Source organism: Bufo gargarizans, chromosome 2 (genome assembly GCF_014858855.1).
Source record: "Bufo gargarizans isolate SCDJY-AF-19 chromosome 2, ASM1485885v1, whole genome shotgun sequence".
NCBI classification, from domain to species: domain Eukaryota; kingdom Metazoa; phylum Chordata; class Amphibia; order Anura; family Bufonidae; genus Bufo; species Bufo gargarizans.
This window is the reverse complement of record NC_058081.1, coordinates 694,576,488-694,602,462: the sequence shown is the minus strand read 5'-3', so window position 1 is coordinate 694,602,462 and position 25,975 is coordinate 694,576,488. Positions and strand designations below refer to the sequence as shown.

The window sequence follows — 25,975 nt, the reverse complement described above, 5'->3', positions numbered from 1 at the left end:
AAATTATACAAAAAAAAAACATGCTAATAAAAAGTCCTAAGTGTTTAGCAAAAAAAATTGCAAAAATTATTTTGGTAGTCAAACAGATAAAAAAAAAAAAAAAAGTTAGGGTCACTAAACCACCACATGCAGAAAATCACAAAAAGTTGCCTTTTTTTTTTTTTAGACCCGGTCATAAAAGGGTTGATTAAAAAAGAAAGAAGAAAAGATGTAAAACATTCTTAGCAAAAAAGTTGAAAACCTTAATCCTTTTTCCATGTATCTTGCTGTGGTATACCGGCATTTTCATGCATACCCTCCTATGCACTCCGCTCATCATGAGGGGGGCCTGACTGGCTGGCATGTGGTTACTTCCACTTGGTGGCTCCTGGCCAGTCTGGTGAAGCTGCACTGAGGTTTGTATACAGAAGTACTCAAATTGGTGCCCAAAATGGTGGTTCTGGTACTATTCATTGGGTGTCCTAGCACCCGTAGATGTGATAGACTCTCCTGTTCTATGCTCCTGCTATGTATTCCGTGTCTGATCTTTATAATAATACTATCACATCCTATAGGTTATCTGATCATACCTGTAACGTATACTTCCTGTATCTGTCATTGAGGAGCTCCATATTACTCTGCTCCTCATCCAACTCCTCCTCCAGCTGAGCAATCCTGGCCTCCAAGGCGCGCTTCTCGTCCAACAGGGCGGATCTATCAGGGAATACAATTCATGAGGTTAATACCGTAAACCCTTTATACCCTGTAGAATCTTCTATACGTATAGATGTGTAGTTTCCCTTACAACTAGAGTTCCTACGTCAACCATCTCTGCTTTAAAGGGGTTCTCTGGGTTTTTTCATATTGATGACCTATCCTCAGGATCAGATCAGCGGGGGTCCGACACCCAGCTGTATGCGGAGACGGCACGTGCAGCGCGCACATGTCGTCTCCCGTCTTTCTTCCTGTCCATTGCTGCTGTCCCATAGACATACTGCAGCGAGCAGGAAAAGAAAAGGGAGATGGGATGTGCACACTGATCGGTGGGGGTGCCGGGTGTCGGACCCCCGCTGATCTGATCCTGAGGATAGGTCATCAATATGAAAAAGCCCGGACAACCTCTTTAAGGTCAGTGAATGGAAATATTCTGCATTTACAAAAAATTTTAATCTGTGCGGATGTGATACTTCTCAGATCACATCCAACACAAACACAAATTGTTTAAAACTGGAAAGCATCTGTGGAGAAGTCATCAATATCAGGCTGGCGGGGGCCCGTCAGCCAGCACTCCCAGCGACGAGCTGCAGAAGCTCCATGGTGTAGTGGACAGAGCTGGTAACTGCAGTACTGCCATATAGAGCCCGCACTGGACCTACAAGGTGACAGCTGATGCAGGATGTTGGACACCTGCTGATCTGATACTAATGGCCGGTCTTAATTAAAATCCAAGTGACGTGCTGCATGGATGACACGTGATCACTACAGCCAGTCATTGCCTGCAGCGGTCAAGTTCTCCGGGGGAAACCAGATGCTGACGCGGGACCCGCAAAGCCAGAGGGGCAGCGGTGGAGGATGAACCCAGTGGCAGGGCTCAGGTAAGTAAAAAACATAAGGTGAACAACTCCTTTAGGCCTCATGCACACGACCGTTGTGTGCATCCGTGGCCGTTGTGCCGTTTTCCGTTTTTTTTCACGGACCCATTGACTTTCAATGGGTCCGTGGAAAAATCGGAAAATGCACCGTTTGGCAGCCGCATCCGTGAGCCGTGTTTCCTGGCCGTGAAAAAAATAGGACCTGTCCTATTTTTTTCACGGCCAACGGTTCACGGACCCATTCAAGTCAATGGGTCCGTGAAAGAACACGGATGCACACAAGATTGGCATCCGTGTCCGTGATCCGTGGCCGTAGGTTAGTTTCATACAGACGGATCCGAAGATCCGTCTGCATAAAAGCTTTTTCAGAGCTGAGTTTTCACTTCGTGAAAACTCAGATCCGACAGTATATTCTAACACAGAGGCGTTCCCATGGTGATGGGACGCTTCTAGTTAGAATACACTACAAACTGTGTACAAGACTGCCCCCTGCTGCCTGGCAGCACCCGATCTCTTACAGGGGGATATGATAGTACAATTAACCCCATCATATCCCCCTGTAAGAGATCAGGGCTGCCAGGCAGCAGGGGGCAGACCCCCCCCCCCCTCCCCAGTTTGAATATCATTGTGCGGCCCCCCCCTCCCCTGTTGTTAACTGTTGGTGGCACAGTGTGCGCACCCCCCTCCCTCCCTCCCTCTATTGTTTTAATACATTGGGGCCAGTGTGCGCGCGCCCCCCAACCCCCCCTCCCTCCCTCTATTGTTTTAATACATTGGGGCCAGTGTGCGCGCGCCCCCCCAACCCCCCCTCCCTCCCTCTATTGTTTTAATACATTGGGGCCAGTGTGCGCACCCCCCCCAACCCCCCCCCCCCTCCCTCCCTCTATTGTAATCATCATCGGTGGCAGCGGAGTAGAAGATTTTCATACTTACCTGGCTGCTGGCTGCTGCGATGTCTGCGTCCGGCCGGGAGCTCCTCCTACTGGTAAGTGACAGGTCTGTGCGGCGCATTGCTGTCACTTACCAGTAGGAGGAGCTCCCGGCCGGACGCAGACATCGCAGCAGCCAGGTAAGTATGAAAATCTTCTACTCCGCTGCCACCGATGATGATTACAATAGAGGGAGGGAGGGGGGGGGGGGGGGGGGTTGGGGGGGGGTGCGCACACTGGCCCCAATGTATTAAAACAATAGAGGGAGGGAGGGGGGTTGGGGGGGCGCGCGCACACTGGCCCCAATGTATTAAAACAAGAGAGGGAGGGAGGGGGGGTTGGGGGCGCGCGCACACTGGCCCCAATGTATTAAAACAATAGAGGGAGGGAGGGGGGTTGGGGGGGCGCGCGCACACTGGCCCCAATGTATTAAAACAATAGAGGGAGGGAGGGGGGGTTGGGGGGGCGCGCGCACACTGGCCCCAATGTATTAAAACAATAGAGGGAGGGAGGGAGGGGGGTGCGCACACTGGCCACCAACGAGTTAACAACAGGGGAGGGGGGCCCACTGGCCACCAATGAGTTAAAAACAGGGGGGGGGGGGTCTGCCCCCTGCTGCCTGGCAGCACCTGCCAGGCAGCAGGGGGCAGTCATGTACACAGTTTTTTTGTATATTCTAACCTGAAGCGTCTCCATCACCATGGGAACGCCTCTGTGTTAGAATATACTGTCGGAAATGAGTTTCACGATGTAGCTCATATCCGACAGTATATTCTAACATAGAGGCGTTCCCATGGTGATGGGGACGCTACAAGTTAAAATATACCATCGGATTGGAGAAAACTCCAATCCGATGGTATAACAGAACTCCAGACTTTACATTGAAAGTCAATGGGGACGGATCCGTTTGAAATGGCACCATATTGTGTCAACATCAAACGGATCCGTCCCCATTGACTTGCATTGTAATTCAGGACGGATCCGTTTGGCTCCGCAAGGCCAGGCGGACACCAAAATGACTTTTTTTTCATGTCCGTGGATCCTCCAAAAATCAAGGAAGACCCACGGACGGAAAAACGGTCACGGATCACGGACCAACGGAACCCCGTTTTGCGGACCGTGAAAAAAAACGTCCGTGTGCATGAGGCCTTAGGCTGATAAAACTTTTGAGGTGACATTCAGACACATACTTGCCACTGACACCATTAGACAGTTCATCTGCCAGATCGTCTCGTTCCTGTTGAGCTTGTCTCTTTGCCCTTTCCGCAGCTGCCAAGTCCTGTAACAACAGATATTGCACGTCATCCTTTCTGCACTGTCATACCGCTGCACGCTTTCCTTACGACAGCTCCCGGATGATTACTTTACTCCATCATCTGGCACAGAGCCACATACCCCTTTTGCAAAAGCGGCAAAAAGTGTTGAAAACAGATAATACGGCATTTGTACCAGTTTTCTGGCACATCACGAGACATCATTCTGGCACACTGGTCTTACTAAATCTGCTGCGCGGAGTGCTGACCTTCCACCATGGGGAATCCTCCTTGTTAGATACTGACACCATCTAACAGAAATAGGGGCCCGATGACAAAGCGGTTCATAGGTCTCGCTTTAAGGCTCCATTCACACGTCCGCAAGTGTGGTCCACATCCGTTCCGCAATTGTGCGGACCCATTCATTCTCTATGGGGACTAGGTGCTCTCCGCATCTGCATTCCCGGAGCGCGGCCCCGAACTTCCTTTCCGCAGCTCCGAAAGAAAATAGAGCATGTCCTATTCTTGTCAGCAGCTGAGGACAAGAATAGGACTTATCTATTTAGTGCCGGCCATGTGCGGCCCGATGTATTGCAGATCCGCAATACACCACGGACGCGTGAATGGACCTTAAAGGGAATGTGTCATCAGAAAATGATCTACTGTTTAAATCACGTTTTTATGTTAAGCAGGATTTTTTTTTTTTACATTTTTGTGATTTAAAAAAAAAAAAAAATTCATGTCACTATATTACAAAAATTTTATATAATCCTGCAATTTTCACATGGGCCACTAGGCCTAAAATGTGCATTTTGAGAGCAGCTACATGGGCCATAGACAAAATGGACAGGGGCTGACCCCAATGATTTCTATGGGAGAGTTTTCTAGGCATGCTGTGTGACCTGTGCAGAGGTCAGGAGGGAGCAGATGAGCTGTGATATCACCTATTGTGAATGGTGAATTCTGTTATCTATATACAGAGGATAGTTCGTCAATATTACAAAGGAGGGCAACCTCTTTAAATGTCACCATCCTTTGGAGGTTCTGGACACTGCCATACACATTAGATGCCTGGCTGGTCTCGCTTAAATCGGCAGGTTTGGATGACAGTCATCTAATGGGTATGGTTGGATTAAGTAATGTCATCATCGACTCATTTCCTCATTTCTTAGAAGTCTCATTTTGAGATGTGACAAACCTCTTGTAGCTGGAGAAGTTCTGCTTCCAGACTCTTCAGTCTCTTCTCATTCTCTTTAGACTGGATGAACATTTCCTCTCGAGATGACCGAGTCTCCTCCACTTCACGCCAAACCTCTTTCAACTGGAGCTGTAAAACAAGTCACATCTACCGTCAACTACGTCTTTCCATGGGCACACAGTGTATGATTTTAATGTATTATTTTCCTCCTCATTTGAGCGTTAAACATATTTTAGTGGCTGTGTCCTTAAAACATACCAGAGTAAAAAAAAAAAAATAAAAGTGGCTGCGCTTCTTTGTACAATCATAACTGTAAAGGAACAGTTGTGTTTAGGCTTCCTTAAAAGTTTTTCAGCCATATTATTCCCTCTTTCAGCTGCTCAGCTAGATGTATTTCACTCAGAAGCAGGGGGAATTTCCTTCTGTGGAATCTGCCAGCACTGTACTGCTGCGATATCCATTCCCTTACTTCCCATTATGTTTGTTTTCTACTAGGGAGCTCAGAAAGCTGATAAGGGGGGATACATCACACTTACAGACATGTAATGTTCAGAAGCAGCTGTTTTATCAGGCTCACAAACTCAGCTAGCTCTAACACGCCCCCACTTCCTCTCAGCCACCTTCTAAGTTCCTAGTACCAGGGACAGATCTTGCCTGACAACAGGCAGTGGACTGCAACTTAGGGCTCTTACACACCTGCGTTCTTTTCTTCCGGCATAGAGTTCTGTCGTCGGGGCTCTATGCCGGAAGAATCCTGATCAGTTTTATCCTAATGCATTCTGAATGGAGTGAAATCCGTTCAGGATGCATCAGGATGTCTTCAGTTCCGGAACGGAACGTTTTTTGGCCGGAGAAAATACCGCAGCATGCTGCGCTTTTTGCTCCGGCCAAAAATCCTGAAGACTTGCCGCAAGGCCGGATCCGGAATTAATGCCTATTGAAAGGCATTAATCCGGATCCGGCCTTAAGCTAAACGTCATTTCGGCGCACTGCCGGATCCGAAGTTTAGCTTTTTTAGAGTGGTTACCATGGCTGCCGGGACGCTAAAGTCCTGGCTGCTGGTAAAGTGTAGTGGGGAGCGGGGGAGCAGTAAGTATACTTACCATCTGTGCGGCTCCCGGGGCGCTCCAGAGTGACGTCATTCTGAAGCGCCCCGGGAGCCGCATGGACTGTAAGTATACCGCTCCCCCGCTCCTACTATGGCAACCAGGACTTTAATAGCGTCCTGGCTGCCATAGTAACACTTAAAGCATTTTGAAGACGGATCCGTCTTCAAATGCTTTCAGTTCACTTGCGTTTTTCCGGATCCGGTGTGTAATTCCGGCAAGTGGAGTACACGACGGATCCGGACAACGCAAGTGTGAAAGAGGCCTTAGGTGGAAATGACACCCCTAGTGGCCATGACTTTACAGCTTTTCAGATGGATGCAGGCATAATTTTTAAATGAAGCGATTTAGAAATTTGCTAGTTACACCATTCTCTATTAAATTAGATGACATTTTGTAAAAAGTACAGTGACTCTTTAAGGCATCAGCCAATCTATTTCTGTAGGGAGCTCGGAGATGCTTGCACAGCCCAGTCATGATAGTAAATGTGTTTTGCTCACCTGTAGTTTCTTCATCTGTTTAACTGCTTCTTCTCGTCCCTTGTTAGCGCCATCAATTTGACTTTCCATGTCCTGAAGGTCCATCTCCAATTTTTTCTTGCCGGCTAGAATTTGAGCCTTCTGCTTGCGTTCTTCATCCAGCTCCACCTCTAGATCCCGCACCTGGAACAAGAATAGACCAAAACAATAAGCTCATCTAAATACATGTCCACAACACGCCGGGCAAGAGGACAGTCTTGCATATATAACGCACCTGCTTGATCAAGAGTTTCTTCTTTTCATCATTTGAGTCATCACGGTTTTGGAGATCTCTGTCAAACTGTGCTTTCATGGCCTGCATGTTGACCTCCAGACGGAGTTTTCCATCTTCAATGGCCTGAAGTTCATCCTCTAGTTCTTCTATCTGTGTCTTCATTTCCTGGACTTGCTGCTCCAGTGCTCTTTTACCTTTTTCCAAATCGTGAACCTGAAATTGTACATTTTATTGTTTAACATACACAGTCCTTCACACCTAAGTATGACATCAAGGAGCCCAACTGTATGGCTGTGGGGCCTTCTCCAGGTCATTATATTAATATGTCTGATAAAACAGGGACAGTGTAAGGATAGTAGAGTAATAAAGTCTTACGTTCTTGCCAACATCATCCTTGGAACTGACAAGGTCATCCATTTCTGCCCGCAGCAACTTGTTCTGTCTGTCGAGTTCATCCTTTAGATCAAGAGACTCTTCAAGTGCTCGACTTAGGGACAGAGCCCTTGTTTCCTTCTCCCGAGCCTCTGCCTCTGCCCTATCTCTCTCCTCGGCATAGCGTGCTGATATGTTCTTCTCTTCTGCCAACATCTAAATAATACAAGTATGAAATATATTATTAGCTCTCACTCAAAATCAGTTTGACCATGTTCCAGGATGTACAGATTTACCCTGCACACAACTAAAGCTCGCTCCACTGTGGATTCTGCCAACAGGATTTCTGGCCTTTTTTTTTGGCGGGGGGGGATTCTTAAGATCTACACATTTACATGCAATCTGTAGTCATTGTATTTACCTGGTCAAACTTCTTCTGTTTCTTTTCCAGACTTGAAACTATTTGCCGCTGGTGATCCAGATCCACCATAAGGTCATCCAGTTCTTGTTGCAGACGGTTCTTGCTCTTCTCCAGCTTGTCATTGGTTTGATGCTTCTCCTCCATACGTTGCTGCATAAGATCTATCTCCTTAGCCATTCTCTTCCTGGTGTCTTCCAAGCTCTCCACTGCACCTCCGTGCTCCTCCATCTTCTTCTTAGAATCAAGGAGCTGAGAAGAATGCCAAAAGGTCTATCACGCTGTACACAGACGTCTCTTCCTTTAGAATTAGGTTTACATAGAGATCTCGAAAAAGAGTGCTAAACTGTTACCTGTTGTTGTAGTGCCTGAAGCTGACGGGCGAGCTGATTCTTGGCCGCCTCTTCTTCCTCAAGGTTCTCCAGCAGGTTATTTTTCTCATCTTCCAAATGTTTTACTCTAGAACTAAAGTTTAGCTTCTGTCTTGTCTCTTCTTGCAATAATTCCTATAGTTAAGAGGGTTAAAAAAAATATATATGTACAGAGCTTACAGACTATGATGCCCTATAGTAGGGGGGAAAAGTTTGTTCTCCTGTTACCAAGTAATGGCACAAAAATATTGCACTGTTTGGCTAATAGGCACACAGTTATGAGTCTGATGGATCCATAAGGGGAGCGCTCCACCTCTCCCTACCCTTCTCACAGTGACTGATGGCTGCCAGCTGTCTATCTGCATACACAGCACCCATCAATCACAGATGAGAGTGGCAGGGGTAGACTGGGTGAGTTCTCCCCTCAGAAGTACACTTGATGCTGCCTGTAAGCCAAATGGCATAGTATTTATTGGCTTATTTTGGAGAATGGGAGAGTGGACCTGACCCCTGCTTTAAAAAGGAGCATTAAAAAAGTGACGTAAAGTACCTGGGTATCCTGCAGTTGTGATTGCACTGTAGACAAATCTTTGGTTAGTTTGATGGACTTGCTTTCTGTGGATCCCAACGATCCCGACACACTATCCAGTTCAGCCTAAGACAATATACACAAATGTTATGAGAACGTGAAATCTGTCAGACTTTCCAAAATATATTCATAAAGATGAAATAAGTCTCTGAAGTAGAACTTTTCATCAGGCCTAGAATAGTCTTTGTACAGTTACAGGCATCTGACCTATTTTGATCATGAGCCGGAGGACAAGCCTTCCGATAACATGGCTGCCGGCCTTACCTGGAGTTTCTGTAGCCTTTCTGCCAATTCCGCCTTCGCCTTCTCGCTGTCACCGACTCGGACCTGGAGCTCAGACACCTGTGCTTCTAATTTCTTTCGCTTCTGCTCTGATTCTTGTTTTGTGCCATGAAGATTTTTGACTTCCTTCACTAGATCGGCGTTCTCGCTTTCTAGTGACTGTTTCACTTTCTCCAGATTCACTTTAAACTGAAAGGATAAAAAAGAAGCAATGTCTAGTAAAGGCAGTCGAACGCCTTACATGTAAGTTATCCAAATCCATGGATTTGGAGAGAACAGACAAAGATCTAAAGTGCACGGGGCAGTGGCGTACATAGAGAATTAAGGACCCCATAGCAAGGATCACACCAGCCCCCCGATACAGGACAGAAGGGTTTCTGCCTAAACCCTTTTCAATGACCCTTGGGACACTTTTCCACTGAATCATTTGCTAAAAGTTGTTCCTTTAGAGGGTAGAGTCCTGACCAAGTTTTCACCTCCAGTAGAAGAGGAGATTATCCCAACTAAGACGGGGCCCCCTCTTGCCCTGGGCCCCATAGCAGTTGCATGGTCTGTCGCTATGGTAGATATACGCCCCTGGTACGGGGGTGTCCTGATCCTCACCTGATGGCAGATGAAATGGGAAAGAAGGACTGGGCAAGCTGGACTTCAACATGCCCAATCTTCTTTTTTTCCTCATGGGTGATAAGCTTCTGCCAGAAGTGTATGGCTGCAGTGTAATTCCCTCTACTCACTGAAGCAGGCGAGTGAGAATCGGGATGAGAATGGACATTTTAAACAGCATGTGTCAGTAGGATCAACCCAAGTAGACTTTCTAGTAGGGTTAATTCTGCTGATTACATTGACACCGGTCTCGTCATGGTGTCTATAAGAACGGCTCGTATGGATTTCCATACATCACATGGTGACTAGGACATAGACATTTGATGAATGTTGGATGAACCCGGTGATTTTGGCAGGACTGGTTGACCAGTGAATAAGGGGTTGGGCCTGCAGAATTTCAAAATAAGCCTGCTAAGTTTCAGGGAAGAATAACCAGAGGAGTCGGGCATGCATGTGAGTGAGCTCTCGGCTGAACGGCTATCTCAAGTATACGGCCAGCCTTTTTATTTCTTAGTATAAAGTGTTAACTACATCTAATAGTAGTAGATGATCTGTGCATTTACTGTATTACCGATTCAGCACTGGAAATGCCTCCTAATAAAATGCAAACCCCTCTCTGTCTTCACCACTTCCCGGGCTTGTTACTCACCCTCCGTGACTGTTCAAGCTGTTCGGAGAGATCCTCCAGAGCCTGTGTGTGGCGCTGTCGCATTTCAACAATCTGAGACTCGTGGACTTTTGCTTCTTCTTCAATGTTCTTCTTCAGATCAGTCACCTCCTGCTCACGTTTTGCCCTGGATTAAAAATGAGAATTGGCATCAATACTTTGCTAGTATGTTCCAGAGGATGAGGCCGGTACACGACAGATTTCTACTCATATTCTCAATGCTTTACGTATAAAGCCACCACTCAGAAGACATGGACTTCTGCGTAATTCATTCAAAATCCAATAAATGAAAATGCTTACAAAGCATCCCATGAAGACAACATATCCCCTATTCACATAAGGGCCCTTTAAGATGGCAGAGGATACGCTCTAAGTGTAGATAGTGTTTAAATGCTGTGGATCTGTAAAAACTCTCCACGCAGAGACTGACCTGAGGCGTGGACAGCGAGTCAAATTAAGCTAAAGATTTTCACGCCTTTTAATATACACTATATATTTACAGGCGGAAAATACGATGCTGATAGCATGAGAAATCTGCTTCAGAAATCCATGCGTTTCTTTGCGTATTTTCGGTTTTTAAGTGGGGTGAATTCAATGGAATATGGTTTGAGGGGGTAACTCACAATGAAATACTCATGTATTCTGTGCTAAAATACACGTGAGAGCAATGCTGTATTTGGCACAGAATAGTAAAATAACTCTGTACATGGGACATGCTGCACCATCCACATGAAGCCCCAAATGTTGTGGCCAATGGCTGCACAATTTTAAAGATCATGCCGCCGGTTTCCTGCGGATAGGTCATGAATGTTCTGAATGCTTGCCAAGTAATTGCGCTCAACCCTGAGTACCATAATACCTGCACAGTTTTTCAGGTTATCTAGGATTTTACTACCGTATTAGGATAGGGACCATAGGCCATCAACATCTAATAGGTCAGCACCCCTGCTGATCAGCTGTTCCTCAATAACAATAACTGGGTAGTTTAGTTTGGGCATCGACTTTTGGCGTTGAAGCTCCGGCAGAACAGCCGATTAGTGGAGGTGAGGAGTGTCAGACCCCGACGGTCATATATTGATGGATGGTCTATCCTGCCAAAAGGGGAATATGTGTCAACAAGCAATGTTGGAGTAGCGACCCTTCTGACGACTCCTACCTAAGTTCTTGCTGTGTGGCAGTAGAATCTAGAGTGTCTTCAAGTTCAGACTTCAATGCCTCCAGCTCTTCTCCAAGGTCCCGGCGCTGCTTCTCTGCTTTTGCCCGAGAGGCCTTTTCAGATTCCATGTCTTCTTGTAATTCTGAGATCTGAGACTGGAGCTCCCGAAGCTGTTTCAGTAAACTATTCTTTTGGCTTGCTTCTTCTTCAATCCTACATAGGAAACAAGGTCAAACAAATATTTCCAATTGTGAAAAGCAGGTATTGAAAATTTTATTTTTTGTCTTTTGGCTGACCGCTATCTCTTGCCCCCCCTTCCAATACGCTTGGCTCAACCATGCATGTCTTCTGAATGGGGACAGAAGAGTAAATTACTGCCAGACTCTTGACAGCACCTTTTCTCCCCGAGAACAAAGGAATCGGGCATGTTGAAATCAAACACCCTTTACTTCGCTCCATCGATATATGTCAGGAGGCCCCCCTAAACTTTAGATGGTCAGCAGATACCACTAAAATTGTTGTGGTCAGTTTAAATTAAAAGGGTTTTTCTGACTGTTTTTAAATGATGACCTATCCTCAGTCAGGACAAGTCATCAGTATCTGATCGGTGGGGGACACCTGGGACCGACAGGTCATCAGTATAAAACAGTCCTTTAATCTTCAACTCTGATTCTGGCATAAATCAGCTTAGGGCGCCATCACACACATGTCTGGTGACCCGGCTCAGTCCTCCTTCTGCCTGGTAGAATAACTCCTGGCGAAAACTGAAGCTAAAATTGATCCCATACGTCTGGCACGTCACTTGAAAAGACTGATGTGAAATGGCATCAGACAGAAAAATGCTAAGTTTTTTCTGTCCGGCACCATCAGTGTTTGGACCCCGGGACCTGTGTACTATAGTGCACATACATTTATAGCAGCTGTGTCTGGCTCCACAAAAATAAAACTAGTGGGACACAACCCAGTAATAGGAGAGGTCAGAGAGTGAGCCGCCAGACAAGTTCTCTAACCGATTTATCACAGAAGTTTTCTTCAGCTGCTATGTACTGTGAAACATAGAGGTGGCAGAAGCCAAACAAGGCAGAAGATGTGGGAGCTATTTTTTTTTAACCAAAAATACATGAAAATCGATAATTAATAAATGGCCCTCAAGGCGTTCCTAGCCTGTAAGTGACAGGAGGCTGAGAAGGTTACCTAGCAAGTGCCGCCTGCAGCTCTTCTTCCTTACGGGCCAGTTGTTGCTTCAGTTCCTCAATCTGCTGCTGAAGCTCTAAGATCTGATCCTGTAAATCTGATGTCTCTCCATCCAACTTCCTTTTCATTTTCTCCATCTCTTGTCGGCCCTTTTCCTCTTTCTTGAGACGATCTGAAATGTTCGTCATAATATTGTTTTCTACTCGTCACTATCCTTTACTGAATGAAACACGTACCCCACCTCACGGGTTCTACACAAAAATCATGGAGATATCCTACCTTCCATATCTGCAATGACGGCTTCGTACTTGGTGCGAAGTTTGTTCAGACTCTTTATCTTCTCCTCTTCTTCAGCCATGTTTGATGTAAAGTCGTTAATTCTATCTTCCAACAACTTCCTTTCCTGATACAAAAGAAGCAAAAAATTATTGTCGCCCGTTATCGCCCATGTTTGGATGCATTGTGCAGTCTGTTGGGTCATCTTTTCCTTTTTACTCCTTGATAATGTTTTGGACCTAAAGGACCTGACATTATTAGAACACAGCTACAATCAGTGGATATGGCTGGGGCAGTTGAAGGATGGAACCGTGCATGTACGTCCACCTCAGCGAAGCTGAGAACAAACAGCAGGTGGCGCTAGACAGATACATTCTATTGAATAACAGTGGCTATGCAAAATTTTTAATTATCTGCAATTACAAAAAGTATTCAGATACAGGCGTCTGGTAGGTTTGAAAACCCGTAAAAAATTTATGGAGAGTGGATCGTGCTTGCGCGGCCACCGCTCCATTCACTTCTATGGAATTGCCGGAAATAGCTGAGCCTGTCCCACAGAAATGAACAGAGAGTGGCCATACATGTGCGGTGTGCTCTCGTTCTCTTTGGGAGCTTCAATAGGTCCTGCACCTATCTGACACTGGGAGCGTTATCCTAGCGACAAGCTAGCAATGTACAAGGTGAGACAACCCCTTTAAAAGGACCTGTGGGAAACTAAAATATTGGACCAACTTTATGTAGTAATATGATGTTAAATAAAGCTTGTAACCAGGAATTTCCACCAAGAAAAATCTACAGAGAAAAAAGCGTTGCTCACACGGAAATTTACTTGTGCAGGTCAACCACTGCAAGATCTCGTATTGCCTGTAATGCCAGTAAGTATCCCCAGCTGCTCCGGGTTCCTAGTTTTTCATATACAGGAGAATGAACATACCTTACTGAGTTTGGCATTTTGATCTTCCAGTAGGAGAACGTCTTCTTCCATCTTCTTTAATTTCGACTCTGTCGTCACTTTCTCCAGCTGCAGTTTCTGCCGAGCAGCCTCCTCCTCCTCCAGCTGCTCCTCCAGGTCCTGATCATTACAAGGAAGGACAGAAATTGGCCACATTCAGTCATAACCAGCATTAAAGCAATAGGATACACTAAAATCAAGTGTAATGCTAAATTCCAGAAAACCAGACACCCTACCGGTCAAATAAAAATTTGGACCCATGTAACAACCAGTCCAGACCCGGCTACCATGTTACCTGCACATGCTGATGCATCTTCTTCTTTTCGTTCTGTAATTGTAAGTTACGCTCCTCCTCTTCTTCCACGCGGGACTCCAAATCATGCAGGATTTCCTCCAGCTCCTGCTTCTTCGCTGCCAGTCTGGCGCGCATTTCCTCCGCTTCGGCAAAAAGTTCGGTCTCTGCTTGAAGCTGTTCAGCCAAAATGTTTTTTTCTTCTATCATCTACAAGACAGAAAATGACAAATATTTCATAGTACAGAATACAATGTCTGATCAGCGTTGGTCCTAGTGTATCCTCGAAAAAGGAATCCTCTAACCTAGATCATGTAAAAATCAGAGCATACATCATGGCAGCATGGTGAATTCAAATTGCCTGCAGTGGCCATGAGCATCAGGATAAACGGTCGTGTATGGCAGCCTGTACTCTGCAAATGGTTTCCACAGACGAGGGACAAGAGGGTATTTTTTGCCTATCTGCTCTTACCTGCTGATATTTGCTTCCCATCTCCTTCAGGTCTATCTCTGTTTTCAGTTGGGTATCTTTGACCTTCTGAAGCTCTACCACCTTGGCCTGCATGACTTCATCCTGTCGAGTCACCTGTAGTAAGGGCTTCACCTGCAGAAAGGAAAACCACAATATGTTTACAGATGAAGCAGAATTTCCACCGCAAACTCCAGAGTGTCATGATCCCGACCTCGACGTTTGCTCCTGACCTCACACATGCTTTGTCCTTCGGACTGTCTACCCGTCGTTACCTGCAGTTCTCCTAGTGACGACCTTTGGCTAAATTATTTACTACACTCCCATCTAGTCCTCTGGCCCGGCATATTCTGACCAATTTTTGGAGGACCCTCAGCGACTATGCTGCTACGGCATCAGTTATACTGTGATGACTATTTTGCGAAGGGCGACCAGGAGAAAAGTCCACACCTCCTTGCAGGGTTTACAAGGGGTTTTCCAGGAAGATATGTATTTTTTTAAAACGATCATAATTAAAAATAACAAAAAAGCCATTACTCACCTCCATTCCGACACTGCTCCAGTCCCTGCTGCTCTACACACACCAAACATCTTAAGAAAGGCCTGCTAGGTCCAATCATTGGCCATAGCAGTGACCTGACTCTGGCAGTAAATGGCTGAGCAGGCCTTTCCTGCCATTTCAGGGGTGTCACGCAGGGAACAGAAAGTGGAGAGCGGCAGAATCAGAATGGCAGCAGATTAGTGGAGGGGCGTAATGCTTTTTTTTGTTATTTTTATACCTTTCTGATCTGTTCCCCCCCCCCCCCTTTAAAGGGTTAATGAGTTTTGAGAAAAGTTTTAAATATGTCATAAAGACATATTAAAAGCTTTGATCGGTCCCCATCAAATGTATGCGAGCGTGCGTCTTTTCCGTATTTGCGGATCTGTATGTATATGTGAAGCCACAACCACCAAAGCCCGAGTCATGTTAGAAGTAGTGTTGAGCGAACTTGTGCGTTTTAAAAATACAAGCTTCGGGTTATCTAAGAATTCTGTTATGGATTTTGCTACCACGGACCATTAGTCATGGTCCATGGGAGCAGAATCTATAACGGAATTCTTAGATTACACCGAATTTGAAAAACACAAGTTCGCTCATCCCTAGCTACAAGTGACCCATGAAGACACCATGGTGTGGGCCTCAACGACAGAACAAGTGAAATATACAAATAATGGCAAACCTTGGTAAAGAGTCGCCACCACTGCCAGTGTCTCAGCTTGAGGTACGCAGCACAGTTCCTCTGCACCACTTTCAGTGCGCTCATCTGCTGCTGCCTCCTATTGAAAGCTCTGAAATAAAAAAATAAAAAGCATCCATCTTCTCTTCCATAGTTCTTATGACCAGCAACGTGTAATATGGCCGGAATGAGTCTTCTGCGTACTAGCCTGTTACTGCGACTTACTTCCTGGCCAGGTATCCTCTGCACGCCGCTTGGAAGAGCACGATTATATCTGTGATTTTCAGATCTCGCTCTTCTTCCAGGTGAGCCAACACTCCGGCTCGGAAGAAGATTTTGCTCTGTCCTATGCGGAATAGATTGGGGTCCAGCTCTAGAGCCTTGATCTGCAAATCGAGAAGGAGCAAACATGAATAAAGTCCCGCATAAGATAAATGTCTCCCACCTGCAAACGTTACACAGGAAAATCCACCGGATATCGTATGCCCGCACTTTGTTCTGGAGCATGTTTTACGGGTTTACAGAGGAGCCTTCACCTCTCCCGATATGTTCTCTTTAGTAACCAATTGCATTCCCCATGTCATAACAATTCTGGAGCATCTTTTCTTATAGCTCTATGTTGTGCTATTCCTCTATTATTCCTACTAGAATTTTATGAATACATTGATAGTTTGGAAATACAATTAAAAGGGCAGCTGTCGGCAAATTTGCCCCTATGACACTGGCTGACCTGTTACATGTACGCTTGGCAGCTGAAGGCATCTGTGTTGGTCCAATGTTCATATGTGCCCGCATTGTTGAGAAAAATGAAGCTTTAATATATGCAAATGAGCCTCTCTGAGCAATGGGGGCGTTGTCATTACACCTAGAGGTTCTGCTCTCTCTTTGACATTCACACTGCCTGGTCCTCTCAATCAAAGTGGAGAGGGCGCAGCAGTTGGAGAGAGCAGAGCCTCTAGGTGTAATGGTAACGCCCCCATTGCTCCTAGAGGCTAATTTGCATATAATAAAACTTCTCAGCAATCCGGACACACATCAACATGGGACAAACACAGATGTCTTCAGCATGTAACAGGTCAGCCAATGTCATAGGTACAAACAGATGACCTTTAGGAGGGTGTCTCATATTGTCCAATAAGTGCTGACTGTCTAGGAACATGCCGCTTTGACAGGTAAAATGGTAACACCCAGTTGTCAATTCATTAAAAAAATTCTAAGAGGAATAACAGAGGAACGACACATTGCAGAGTTATGAGAACAGATGCTCCAGAATAGTTATGAAAATACACCTATTTACTAAAACAGACATGTCAGGGTGATGACACGTCCTCCTTGAAATTTTGGCTAGTATGTAAAACACTAGTAGAAACCATCCTTACCATTATTGCACAGGCTTGTTTGCCATCCATGAATCCTTTGGGGATAGCGTTTGGTGTCAGGATCTCATATCTAAAGAAAAGCGTGTCACTTGTTAGTTGAAATATTTTTTCAAAAAGATTTCAGTGGTGAGAAAGTAAAATCGGGAAATGTCCTCTAGGAGAGGAGAATCGAGATGTGCCCCAAGTATTCGGAGGCAGTCCTGGCAGCCATGTACAGCTGAGGACCTGTTCACATTATGTTTAGAGCTTACAGTACGTCAGGAGGATCTGCTGACGTACACCTCCCGTGGAAGGCTGCCATGGATCCCTCTGTATAGGCATACAGTGTGATAGGCCAACTTATAACGGTCACTTTTTTGGCCACCGGCGGGTGGATGGAGCCCTATAGATGAAGCCCAAGTGCATCTTCACAACTCAGTTTGCAGAGCAATAATCAACCAGATTGAATATTCAGAACTAAAAAGCTATAAAGCAATACACAAACCAGTGGCTCTTGGGCCCCTGCATGTGGTTCTGCACCTTCTGACAACTTAAGATACTGTCAACCATTACTGCCACCAGGGAGGTGACAGCAGAACTAGGTACTACACTCAGAACCATGTGAATGGAAATCAACGCAAGGGTAGGGAACTTATTAGACTTCAGATCTTTAGGAGACTTTTTTCCTTTTAATGTTTAGTCTGGCTCCACAAGTTCTGTCATTTTCAAAAGCCTGAAGAGGCCTCCTGTCAAGTGATATCCTAAACAACCGAACAACTTAGGATACTTAAGAGATTTTCCCAGAAAATCATCACTTGGTGGTCTCCGACAGAGATACAGACATTAAATACACCAGTGGTGGGCATGCGCAAATGCAGCACTATTCAAACTCCTCCATACAATGAAGATGACAGGGAGCCTCAGGAGGACCATTCTAGTGATCGTGGGAGACCTAGCAGTGGGGTCCCCAGTGATCATATATTTATCACCTGTCCCGGATGGTCATGCACAAATGCCGCTCCATTCAAACTCTACCATCAAGATGACAATGAGCCTCAGGAGGACCATTCTAGTTATGGTGGAAGTCCTAGTGGTGGGGTCTCCAGTCATCATACATTTATCATCTGTCCTGGTTGGGCATGCTCAAATGCCGCTCCATTCAAACTCCTCCCCACAAAGATCTGTTGCACTTACCTCTGTCTGAACTCCTGGAAGATTATTCTGTTTGGGAAGCCCTGTCTGCAGATTCGGATCCCTTCCAGGACTCCATTACAACGTAACTGGTCAAGCACTAGGTGAGGCTCCAGTTTTCCAGCCTAATGAATATAGAGATTAGTAAAAGGAGTGCATCGCCTATACAGTGTGTGCATTGCCTGTAAGGCTCCCTACACCAGCTTGATTCCCGCAAGGAAAACCAGTACCCCTCTCTCCAACTCAAAAATCCTGGAAGAAGCCTAGCAGGAGGAATGTGCTGGATCCAAAATAGTTTTGTAAAATATGGAGAGCAATATGGAATTTAATATACCCCTATGAGATGGCATAGTATATAAATTGTAAAAGGAGCCCAAGTGTGATTTAAAGGGGTTCCCCGACTTATTGTAAAGAAGCCCACCAAGGCAGCAATGGTGATAAATTAACAGAACACCACATATCCCACTATTTTATCCCCCGCCATCCTCCCCCTGTATGGCTTTATTATTTGGCTGCACCGGCTGGGGTGATAGCCCGTATACTCCACATGATCATGACAGCCAATCACTGGCCTCAGTTGTCATGTGCCACATACAGCTGAGGCCACAGATTGGCTTCAGTGGTGTCTGGAGTAGACCGTCATGTCAAGAAGATGACATCACAACTGCAGTAGCAGAGAGGATCGGCGCGGCAGTGTGGGATGAAATAGGTAATTATATATTATTATGTATTACAATTGCTGCCTTGAGGGACATTTAAAGTCAGAGAACCTCTTTAAGGCAATGTATGTGGTCTTTAGGTAGATGTAGTGAATGATGTGTATATGAAGGCTCGTGTTTTTTGGTCTTACCTTCTTTTCATGGTTGGGGATTATGCAGCGGACAAAGTTTGGATTGGTGTTCCTCAGCGTAGACATGAGCTTGGCCAGAGATTCCTTATAAAGTTGTCCGACCGTACGGAACATTCCCTTCTTGGTCTTGTATGAAGATCCAAATGACATCTCGCCCATCCCAGTCATCTGGTCCAGCCCAACAATTCTGTCGACTGAGAGAAAAATCGGTGAGAGAGATTAGGAGGAGGAGCACACGAGAAGCCAGGCCGAAAAGGTTTTCTATATGATAAATACAATTCTGTTGTAGTGAATATGGAGATGGAATTACTCCACAAGGACCAGTGGAAGGCGTGCGATCAAACGTTATACAAGGGTCATGCCATGAACTTCACAAGAGTCATGACTTCTTCTCATATATGGACACGAGAAAACACTCACATGCCACTTCACCTACGCTTTCAAAAGCAGGCTACATGACAGTATGCCTTATTACCTAAAGCAGGGATGGTCAACCTGCGGCTCTCCAGCTGTTGCAAAACTACAACTCCCAGCATGCCCAGACTGCCTACAGCCATCAGCCTACAGCAGGGCATGGTGGGAATTTTAAAACAGCTGGCCATCCCTGACCTAAAGGGTCTTAAAGGCTAGCACAACACCAGGTTGCTTACTATATTTTGGCCGCATGATGGAGAGCAGCTAAGTGGCGTGAGGAGTCTTATAGGTCTGGCAATTCTTCTCTGAAATTCTGGGAAGAATGTATGCAAATGAGCTCTTAGCAATCAATCGACCCTTTAAACAGGCCTTTTGACATGACTGATTGACATAGGATAGCTACCTTACATCTGGTGACTGTAGAGCTGATTTGCCTACTTTCCTATATTTTGGTCAGGCGTTTTCTTAAAATCATTGGTGAGCAGCTCCAGCGGGACTCGGGGTTCCGTGTCTTGAGCTCCAGGCTTCCCCGTCGCCCCATCCTGCTGATTGGCAGCATTCTCCCTACACACAGTATAGGATGAAAGCCGTCAATCATCCACAGGAGGATGGGGGGAACCGCAGCTCTTGGGTCTCACTGGGTCACATAAAAAAAAAATGGGCGGTAGCTGTAAAGAGTCTAAAATAACAAAAGCAGCTATACTTAGCCCATCTCCCGCCACTTCCTGTTCTCCAGTCCTCAATACCGCTGTTTATCTTCCTTGCTGCAGCAGTGATTTGCAAAACACATTACCACTGCAGCCAATCACTGGCCTCAGCAGTCCTGTCCTATATACTGCTGAGGCCGGTGATTGGTCACTGTTGCAGCCAGGAAGATAACGTCAGGACCAGAGTGTGACATTGAAAACAGCAGGGGGGAAATTGTATCACTTCCTTCATTATTTTAGACTATTTACAGCTGCTACCCAAGGATTTATCTAACTTGGACAACCCCTTTAACTATAAAGCAAGCCCTGCTGAAAGTCTACAGATCTGTTAACAGATCATTTTCAAAATTAAAATAGGTGTTTGAAAAGGATAGCCAAACGTAATCTGATCAGTCCCTCACTGCATAAATATCTAACAGTGTTTCCCAACCAGTGTGCCTCCAGCTGTTGCAAAACCACAACTCCCAGCATGCCCGCACAGCCAAAGGCTGTCCAGGCATGCTGGGAGTTGTAGTTTTGCAACAGCTGGAGGCACACTGGTTGGGAAACACTGTTCTAACATACAGTTCAGTATTAACCCTTCACATTTGGGACTTTCTTTAAAGCGTACCTAAGTTTTCAAAAAAAAAGTTTGTATAATGGCTGTGCTTTGTACAATCATATTTGTGAAAGTCTTTTTCAGCTGCACAGCTAGATGTATTTCTCTCACAAGCAGTGGGGTGTATCCCTTCTGTGAAATCTGCCAGCACTGCTGTGATGGTAGCTCCATTGCTGGATTACTGCAATAGAGCTGATCGGTGGGGGTTTGGGAGTCTGACCCAGACGATCATATATTGATTGTCTATCCCGAGGATAGGCCATCATTAGTAAAATACTGGACAACCCCTTCAAAAACAGGGATGTAAGAATTCAATTTATTGCCTTTACCACGAAGGTACTGTTGTAACAAGCACCGTTTATGGCAACCTGGATTCTGGCATTTAGGCTATCGGGATCGGTTTCGTCCCACCACATCCCCACACAGCAGTGCTTGTTCACATCTCCATTGTGATTTTTTTTTTTTTTGTTCTATCATAGAATAACAGATGCCAATGGCATCTAACGGATGATTCCATCATGGTGTCTGGCTAAATATGATAGAATCTGCAATGAAGACTAATCCAAACTCTAAGCTTTTCAGTGGTTTTGATTTCCGATGTTATATAGCATGCCTTTAATACACCAGGAAGCTGGAGGTTACAGAAGCAACAGACAGACTGGAAGCAGGCGTCTCTATCATTGCATGCATGAGTCACAGCGGCCACAGGATGGAGAGCAGAGCGAACAGATGAATAACCTACTTTCACCGGGACCCTGCGGCAGCACAGCGTAGGTGTCAAAGAAATAAACCGCCTGAATATTCTGGATATCTAAAGAAATATAGCATTGCCAGGAAGGGTGGGATATTTCATGTGGGAAAAAGTAATATGAATATGGACAGAAGTGGGTATGAATAGGGATAGTAGTGGGTATGAATATAGGATAGTAGTGGGTATGAATATGGACAGTAGGAGTATGAATATGGACAGAAGTGGGTATGAATTTGCATGGTAGTGGGTATGAATATGGACAGTAGTGGGTATGAAAATGGACAGTAGTGGGTATGAATATGGACAGTAGTGGGTATGAATATGGACAGTAGTGGGTATGAATATGGACAGAAGTGGGTATGAATATGGACAGAAGTGGGTATGAATTTGCATGGTAGTGGGTATGAATATGGACAGTAGTGGGTATGATTATGGGATAGCAGTGGGTATGAATACAGGACGGTCGTACATGTCAGTATAGGACAGCAGGGATGTGTATTAGTAGTTTGTAAGGAAATGAAAATAATAAAAAACACAGAATACAAAGCCAAAGATTTATAGACGGAGTCCATCATGTGGTGTCCAAGGAAGGAACCAGGAAGGAAAAGCAAAGAGAGAAAGAAGAGTTATATTAAAGAGGCTACAGGTTAGTGGAGAAGACAAGCACATGACTTACATACCGCTATATAATACATATCACAGACGTCTTATAATTGTCTGTGAGCCTGGACTTGTACAGGGAATGTATATTCATTCCTCATTAGACCCTAACACCATATAATACCATGCAGGACCAGCCTGAGTATCTCTCATTCTAGACGCCTGGTGTTAGGCAGAGGAGTTCGACAGGAGCAGAGAATTTTATTAAGAATGCATCAATACCATAAAGCACTGGTGTCACTGGAACTTGGAGGCCGATCTTCTTCACCAATGACTTCCAGGAATGAAATGAAGTTGCTTTTTAAATGTCCAACTCATGATAAACCACATGTACAAGGTAAGAAGTCTCACAGACACCTACGGCTACTTATCAAAATAGGAACATTAATGGCTCTAGGTGTCGGGAAACTTTTTGGTCCAAACATTGGACCAAGTACTGCCACATAGAAAACCACTAAATGTGAAGTATAAGCCCAAAACTGTACCCCAATTCAACTGCATCAATTGAATGCAATGGTGAAGCAGGGAGCCATCACCGTACAATGGCTGGTCCTCTCTCCAGCAGCAGGCACAATGCGGTGACATCATCAGGCCTGCTGAACTGAGCAGGAATGCACACAGGCTGGGTGTGATGATGTCACTGCATTGTGCCTGCTGCTTGGGAGAGCATGATGTGCTCTGCTCATGGGGGGAATGAGGTTAGGTGAGCCTTACTTTTATTTTATTAACGTTACAAAATAAATTGCCAAGGGTCACTATAGGTGCATCATTGCTGTTGTCCCTCTCTGGGCTTTTCAAAATGTTGAGAGGTATGACCATATGTGTCTGGGTAAACAGTTAAGGGGGACACTTAAAGGGGTTGTCCAGGATTTTGATATTGATGGCTTGGATAGAACTAATAACTGGAGCGCTTCTTCCATTCACTTCGGTAGAAGGAACACTGAAATTACCAGCTCAGTTCACTACACAATGGACAGAAATACAACTAAATATGTAGCTGTTGTGCGGGTGCAGGCAGTGTGAGGATAGACCATCAACCCTTTTCAGTCTGCTGATCATTGGGGCTCCCAGGAGTCAGACCCCCACCAACATAATACTGATGGCCTATGCTGAGGATAGACCATCAACATTACACATGGTGTTAGACATTGTCGGCACTCACCATCTTTCCAAAGCTCTGCTGTGAATTTGTCTGTACTCTGATGAAGGAGAGTAGCCACGTTGTCATTGAGAGGATCCATGTTCTTCATCAGCCATTCATCGGCTTTGTAATCCACCTAAGAACACCCAGAAATGAGGTTACTACATAGCTGAACAATACATACCGTCACGCTAACCTCCACCTGACTGTACAGGGCACCATGTTTAGGGGAATGTATGGAGTTTGGAACAACCAAGGTACATGTACAACCAAGGGAAAAGGTCAAAGTAATCCTCCAGCATCAATGACATTAATACCCAACATTTTATTAATGAATCAGATTCAAAACAGATGTTATTCATGTCATGTAAACCTTCACGCGTTTCAAACTTTCTGAAGGTGTATATTATAACTCCTACATCTACTTCTAAATCTCCTTAGATCTCGTGAGTGTGGACTTTTGCACTGGATGTGCATCTTGTGCCTTGAAAGGGGTTTCCGTGTGTTTAATGTTGATGACCAGTCCTCAGGATAGGTTCTCCTGATCTCTCCATATATCTTCAATAGATGTTGGCCAAACGGTTGTTATTCCACCCGCTCCCATCATAGTTATCAGCCAAATACTCCCTATTCCTCCCGATCTATTCGTACACGTTCAATAGATGTCAACTTCACGCTCAGTATTACTCCTGATCCCTCCATACACCTGCAATAGATGTCGGTGGAGCGCTCACCTTTCCTCCTGATCCCTCCATACACCTTCAATAGATGTCGGTGGAGCGCTCACCTTTCCTCCTGATACCTCCATACACCTGCAATAGATGTCAGTGGAGCGCTCACCTTTCCTCCCGATACCTCCATACACCTTCAATAGATGTCGGTGGAGTGCTCACTATTCCTCCTGATCCCTCCATACACCTTCAATAGATGTTGGTGGAGCGCTCACCTTTCCTTCTGATACCTCCATACACCTTCAATAGATGTTGGTGGAGCGCTCACCTTTCCTTCTGATACCTCCATACACCTTCAATAGATGTCGTGGAGCGCTGACCTTTCCTCCTGATCCCTCTATACACCTTCAATAGATGTCAGTGGAGCGCTCACATTTCCTTCTGATCCCTCCATACACCTTCAATAGATGTCGGTGGAGTGCTCACTATTCCTCCTGATCCCTCCTATGGTGAATTCATCTAGTCTACACAGTGTAATATTATATTGTGCACCAAGACCACAGAACAGCGTGGCCATGCACAAAAAAAAAATTGTCAACACACATACGGGTTTATTCTTTGGCACTGAACATATAGACATTATCTGACTTGAGAACGATGCTAGCACTGTATATATAGAGGGCATCCCTGCACAGTCACCCACCTTGCCAGCATAATGGATGATGCATAGGTCAGCCTTGTCTCTGAGCTGCCTTGGTTTCTGGAATTTTGGATGGGTGCCAAGTTCTTGGATGACCTTTTCTACAAAACTTTTATCTGTGGCCTTCGGAAACCAGCACTCTTCATCCAGCAGGGACAAGACACCTGGAGGATTTGCCTAAAGAACACAAGAAACCAAGGAGTAGAACGGCACTGATTTACAAATGGAAAGTATAGGATGACCTAAGATATTTCGCTGGAACAGAAGGGCCGGCATCTTATATACAGGCAGTACTGTATGTAGGTCAGCATCTTACCGGCCTCTCGATCAGATCAATACAAGGCTGCAGGTCCAGGCCAAAGTCAATGAAGTTCCACTCGATGCCTTCGCGTTGGTATTCTTCTTGCTCCAGGATGAACATGGTGTGGTTGAAGAGCTGCTGCAGTTTCTCGTTGGTGTAATTAATACAGAGCTGTTCGAAGGAGTTCAGCTGTGGAAAGAAGCGGACATTAATATTAATATCACAGACAAAAGTCCTCAAAAAACACTGCTTTCCACCACTTCGTTTTCTCATAATTCGCTTTCAGACACTAGCGATCCGCTAGTGTCTGCTCTGCCAAACAATCCTAATATCATAGCTTTTGGGGCAGCCGTTTCGCTAAAAAAAGAACTTATATTGATATGCTAATGACCCTCTAGGTGCTATGGGGGCGTCATTAGCACCTAGAGGATCGGTCTACCTTCACAAAATGCCGCCGCCCAGCGCGTCCCTCCAGCCCGCCCATCTCCTCCGGAATGCGATCAAACGGACGAATTCTTGCGCATGCGCCGTGCACGTCTGTATTCGGCGCATGCGCAGTGAATGTCCGACCGCTTCCCTGCTCAGACATCTCCACAGCGCCTGCGCCGATGACGTCATAGTGCTCAGAGTGTCCACCGCTCAATTCAACTCTATGGGACTGCAGGAGACAGCCGAGTACAAATCACTATCTCTGCCGCCACCATAGAGATGAATGGAGCGGCAGGGCACGTGTGACCACTTGTCTATTCAAGCTGGGGGAGCATGGACCCTCATGCAGGGAGCCCAGTGGCCGGACCCCACTGATCAGACGCTACCACAGGATTGGGGATACGTTGTGTTAATGGGACAACCTCCTTTATGCTGTGTTGCTCCGGTTTTAAGTGAACCTCAACCCAACCGCTATGTGTGACTATACCCTTTATTACAGTATCTCTCAAGTGTATGTACTGTAGGGTCTTACACAT

At 45.5% G+C, this 25,975-nt stretch overlaps 1 protein-coding gene across 5 annotated transcripts in view; it reads right to left on the bottom strand.

The window, feature by feature from the left end:
• LOC122928993 (myosin-10-like) overlaps window positions 1-25,975 on the bottom strand; it is a 137,170-nt gene that overhangs the window by 16,485 nt on the left and 94,710 nt on the right. For all 5 annotated transcript variants that reach the window (XM_044282384.1, XM_044282385.1, XM_044282383.1 and 2 more), the window contains 25 exons: window positions 25,026-25,199; window positions 24,713-24,886; window positions 23,360-23,474; window positions 19,068-19,261; window positions 18,221-18,342; window positions 17,048-17,117; window positions 15,894-16,054; window positions 15,672-15,780; window positions 14,455-14,586; window positions 13,986-14,192; window positions 13,673-13,810; window positions 12,742-12,865; window positions 12,463-12,634; window positions 11,269-11,481; window positions 10,095-10,239; window positions 8,825-9,031; window positions 8,522-8,626; window positions 7,954-8,106; window positions 7,604-7,852; window positions 7,186-7,398; window positions 6,811-7,023; window positions 6,558-6,719; window positions 4,952-5,080; window positions 3,691-3,779; window positions 570-693 (listed from right to left, as the gene is read on the bottom strand). In XM_044282384.1, coding sequence (XP_044138319.1) covers window positions 570-693; window positions 3,691-3,779; window positions 4,952-5,080; window positions 6,558-6,719; window positions 6,811-7,023; window positions 7,186-7,398; window positions 7,604-7,852; window positions 7,954-8,106; window positions 8,522-8,626; window positions 8,825-9,031; window positions 10,095-10,239; window positions 11,269-11,481; window positions 12,463-12,634; window positions 12,742-12,865; window positions 13,673-13,810; window positions 13,986-14,192; window positions 14,455-14,586; window positions 15,672-15,780; window positions 15,894-16,054; window positions 17,048-17,117; window positions 18,221-18,342; window positions 19,068-19,261; window positions 23,360-23,474; window positions 24,713-24,886; window positions 25,026-25,199 — 3,894 coding nt within the window. The remainder of the gene's footprint in view (window positions 1-569; window positions 694-3,690; window positions 3,780-4,951; window positions 5,081-6,557; window positions 6,720-6,810; window positions 7,024-7,185; window positions 7,399-7,603; window positions 7,853-7,953; window positions 8,107-8,521; window positions 8,627-8,824; window positions 9,032-10,094; window positions 10,240-11,268; window positions 11,482-12,462; window positions 12,635-12,741; window positions 12,866-13,672; window positions 13,811-13,985; window positions 14,193-14,454; window positions 14,587-15,671; window positions 15,781-15,893; window positions 16,055-17,047; window positions 17,118-18,220; window positions 18,343-19,067; window positions 19,262-23,359; window positions 23,475-24,712; window positions 24,887-25,025; window positions 25,200-25,975) is intronic.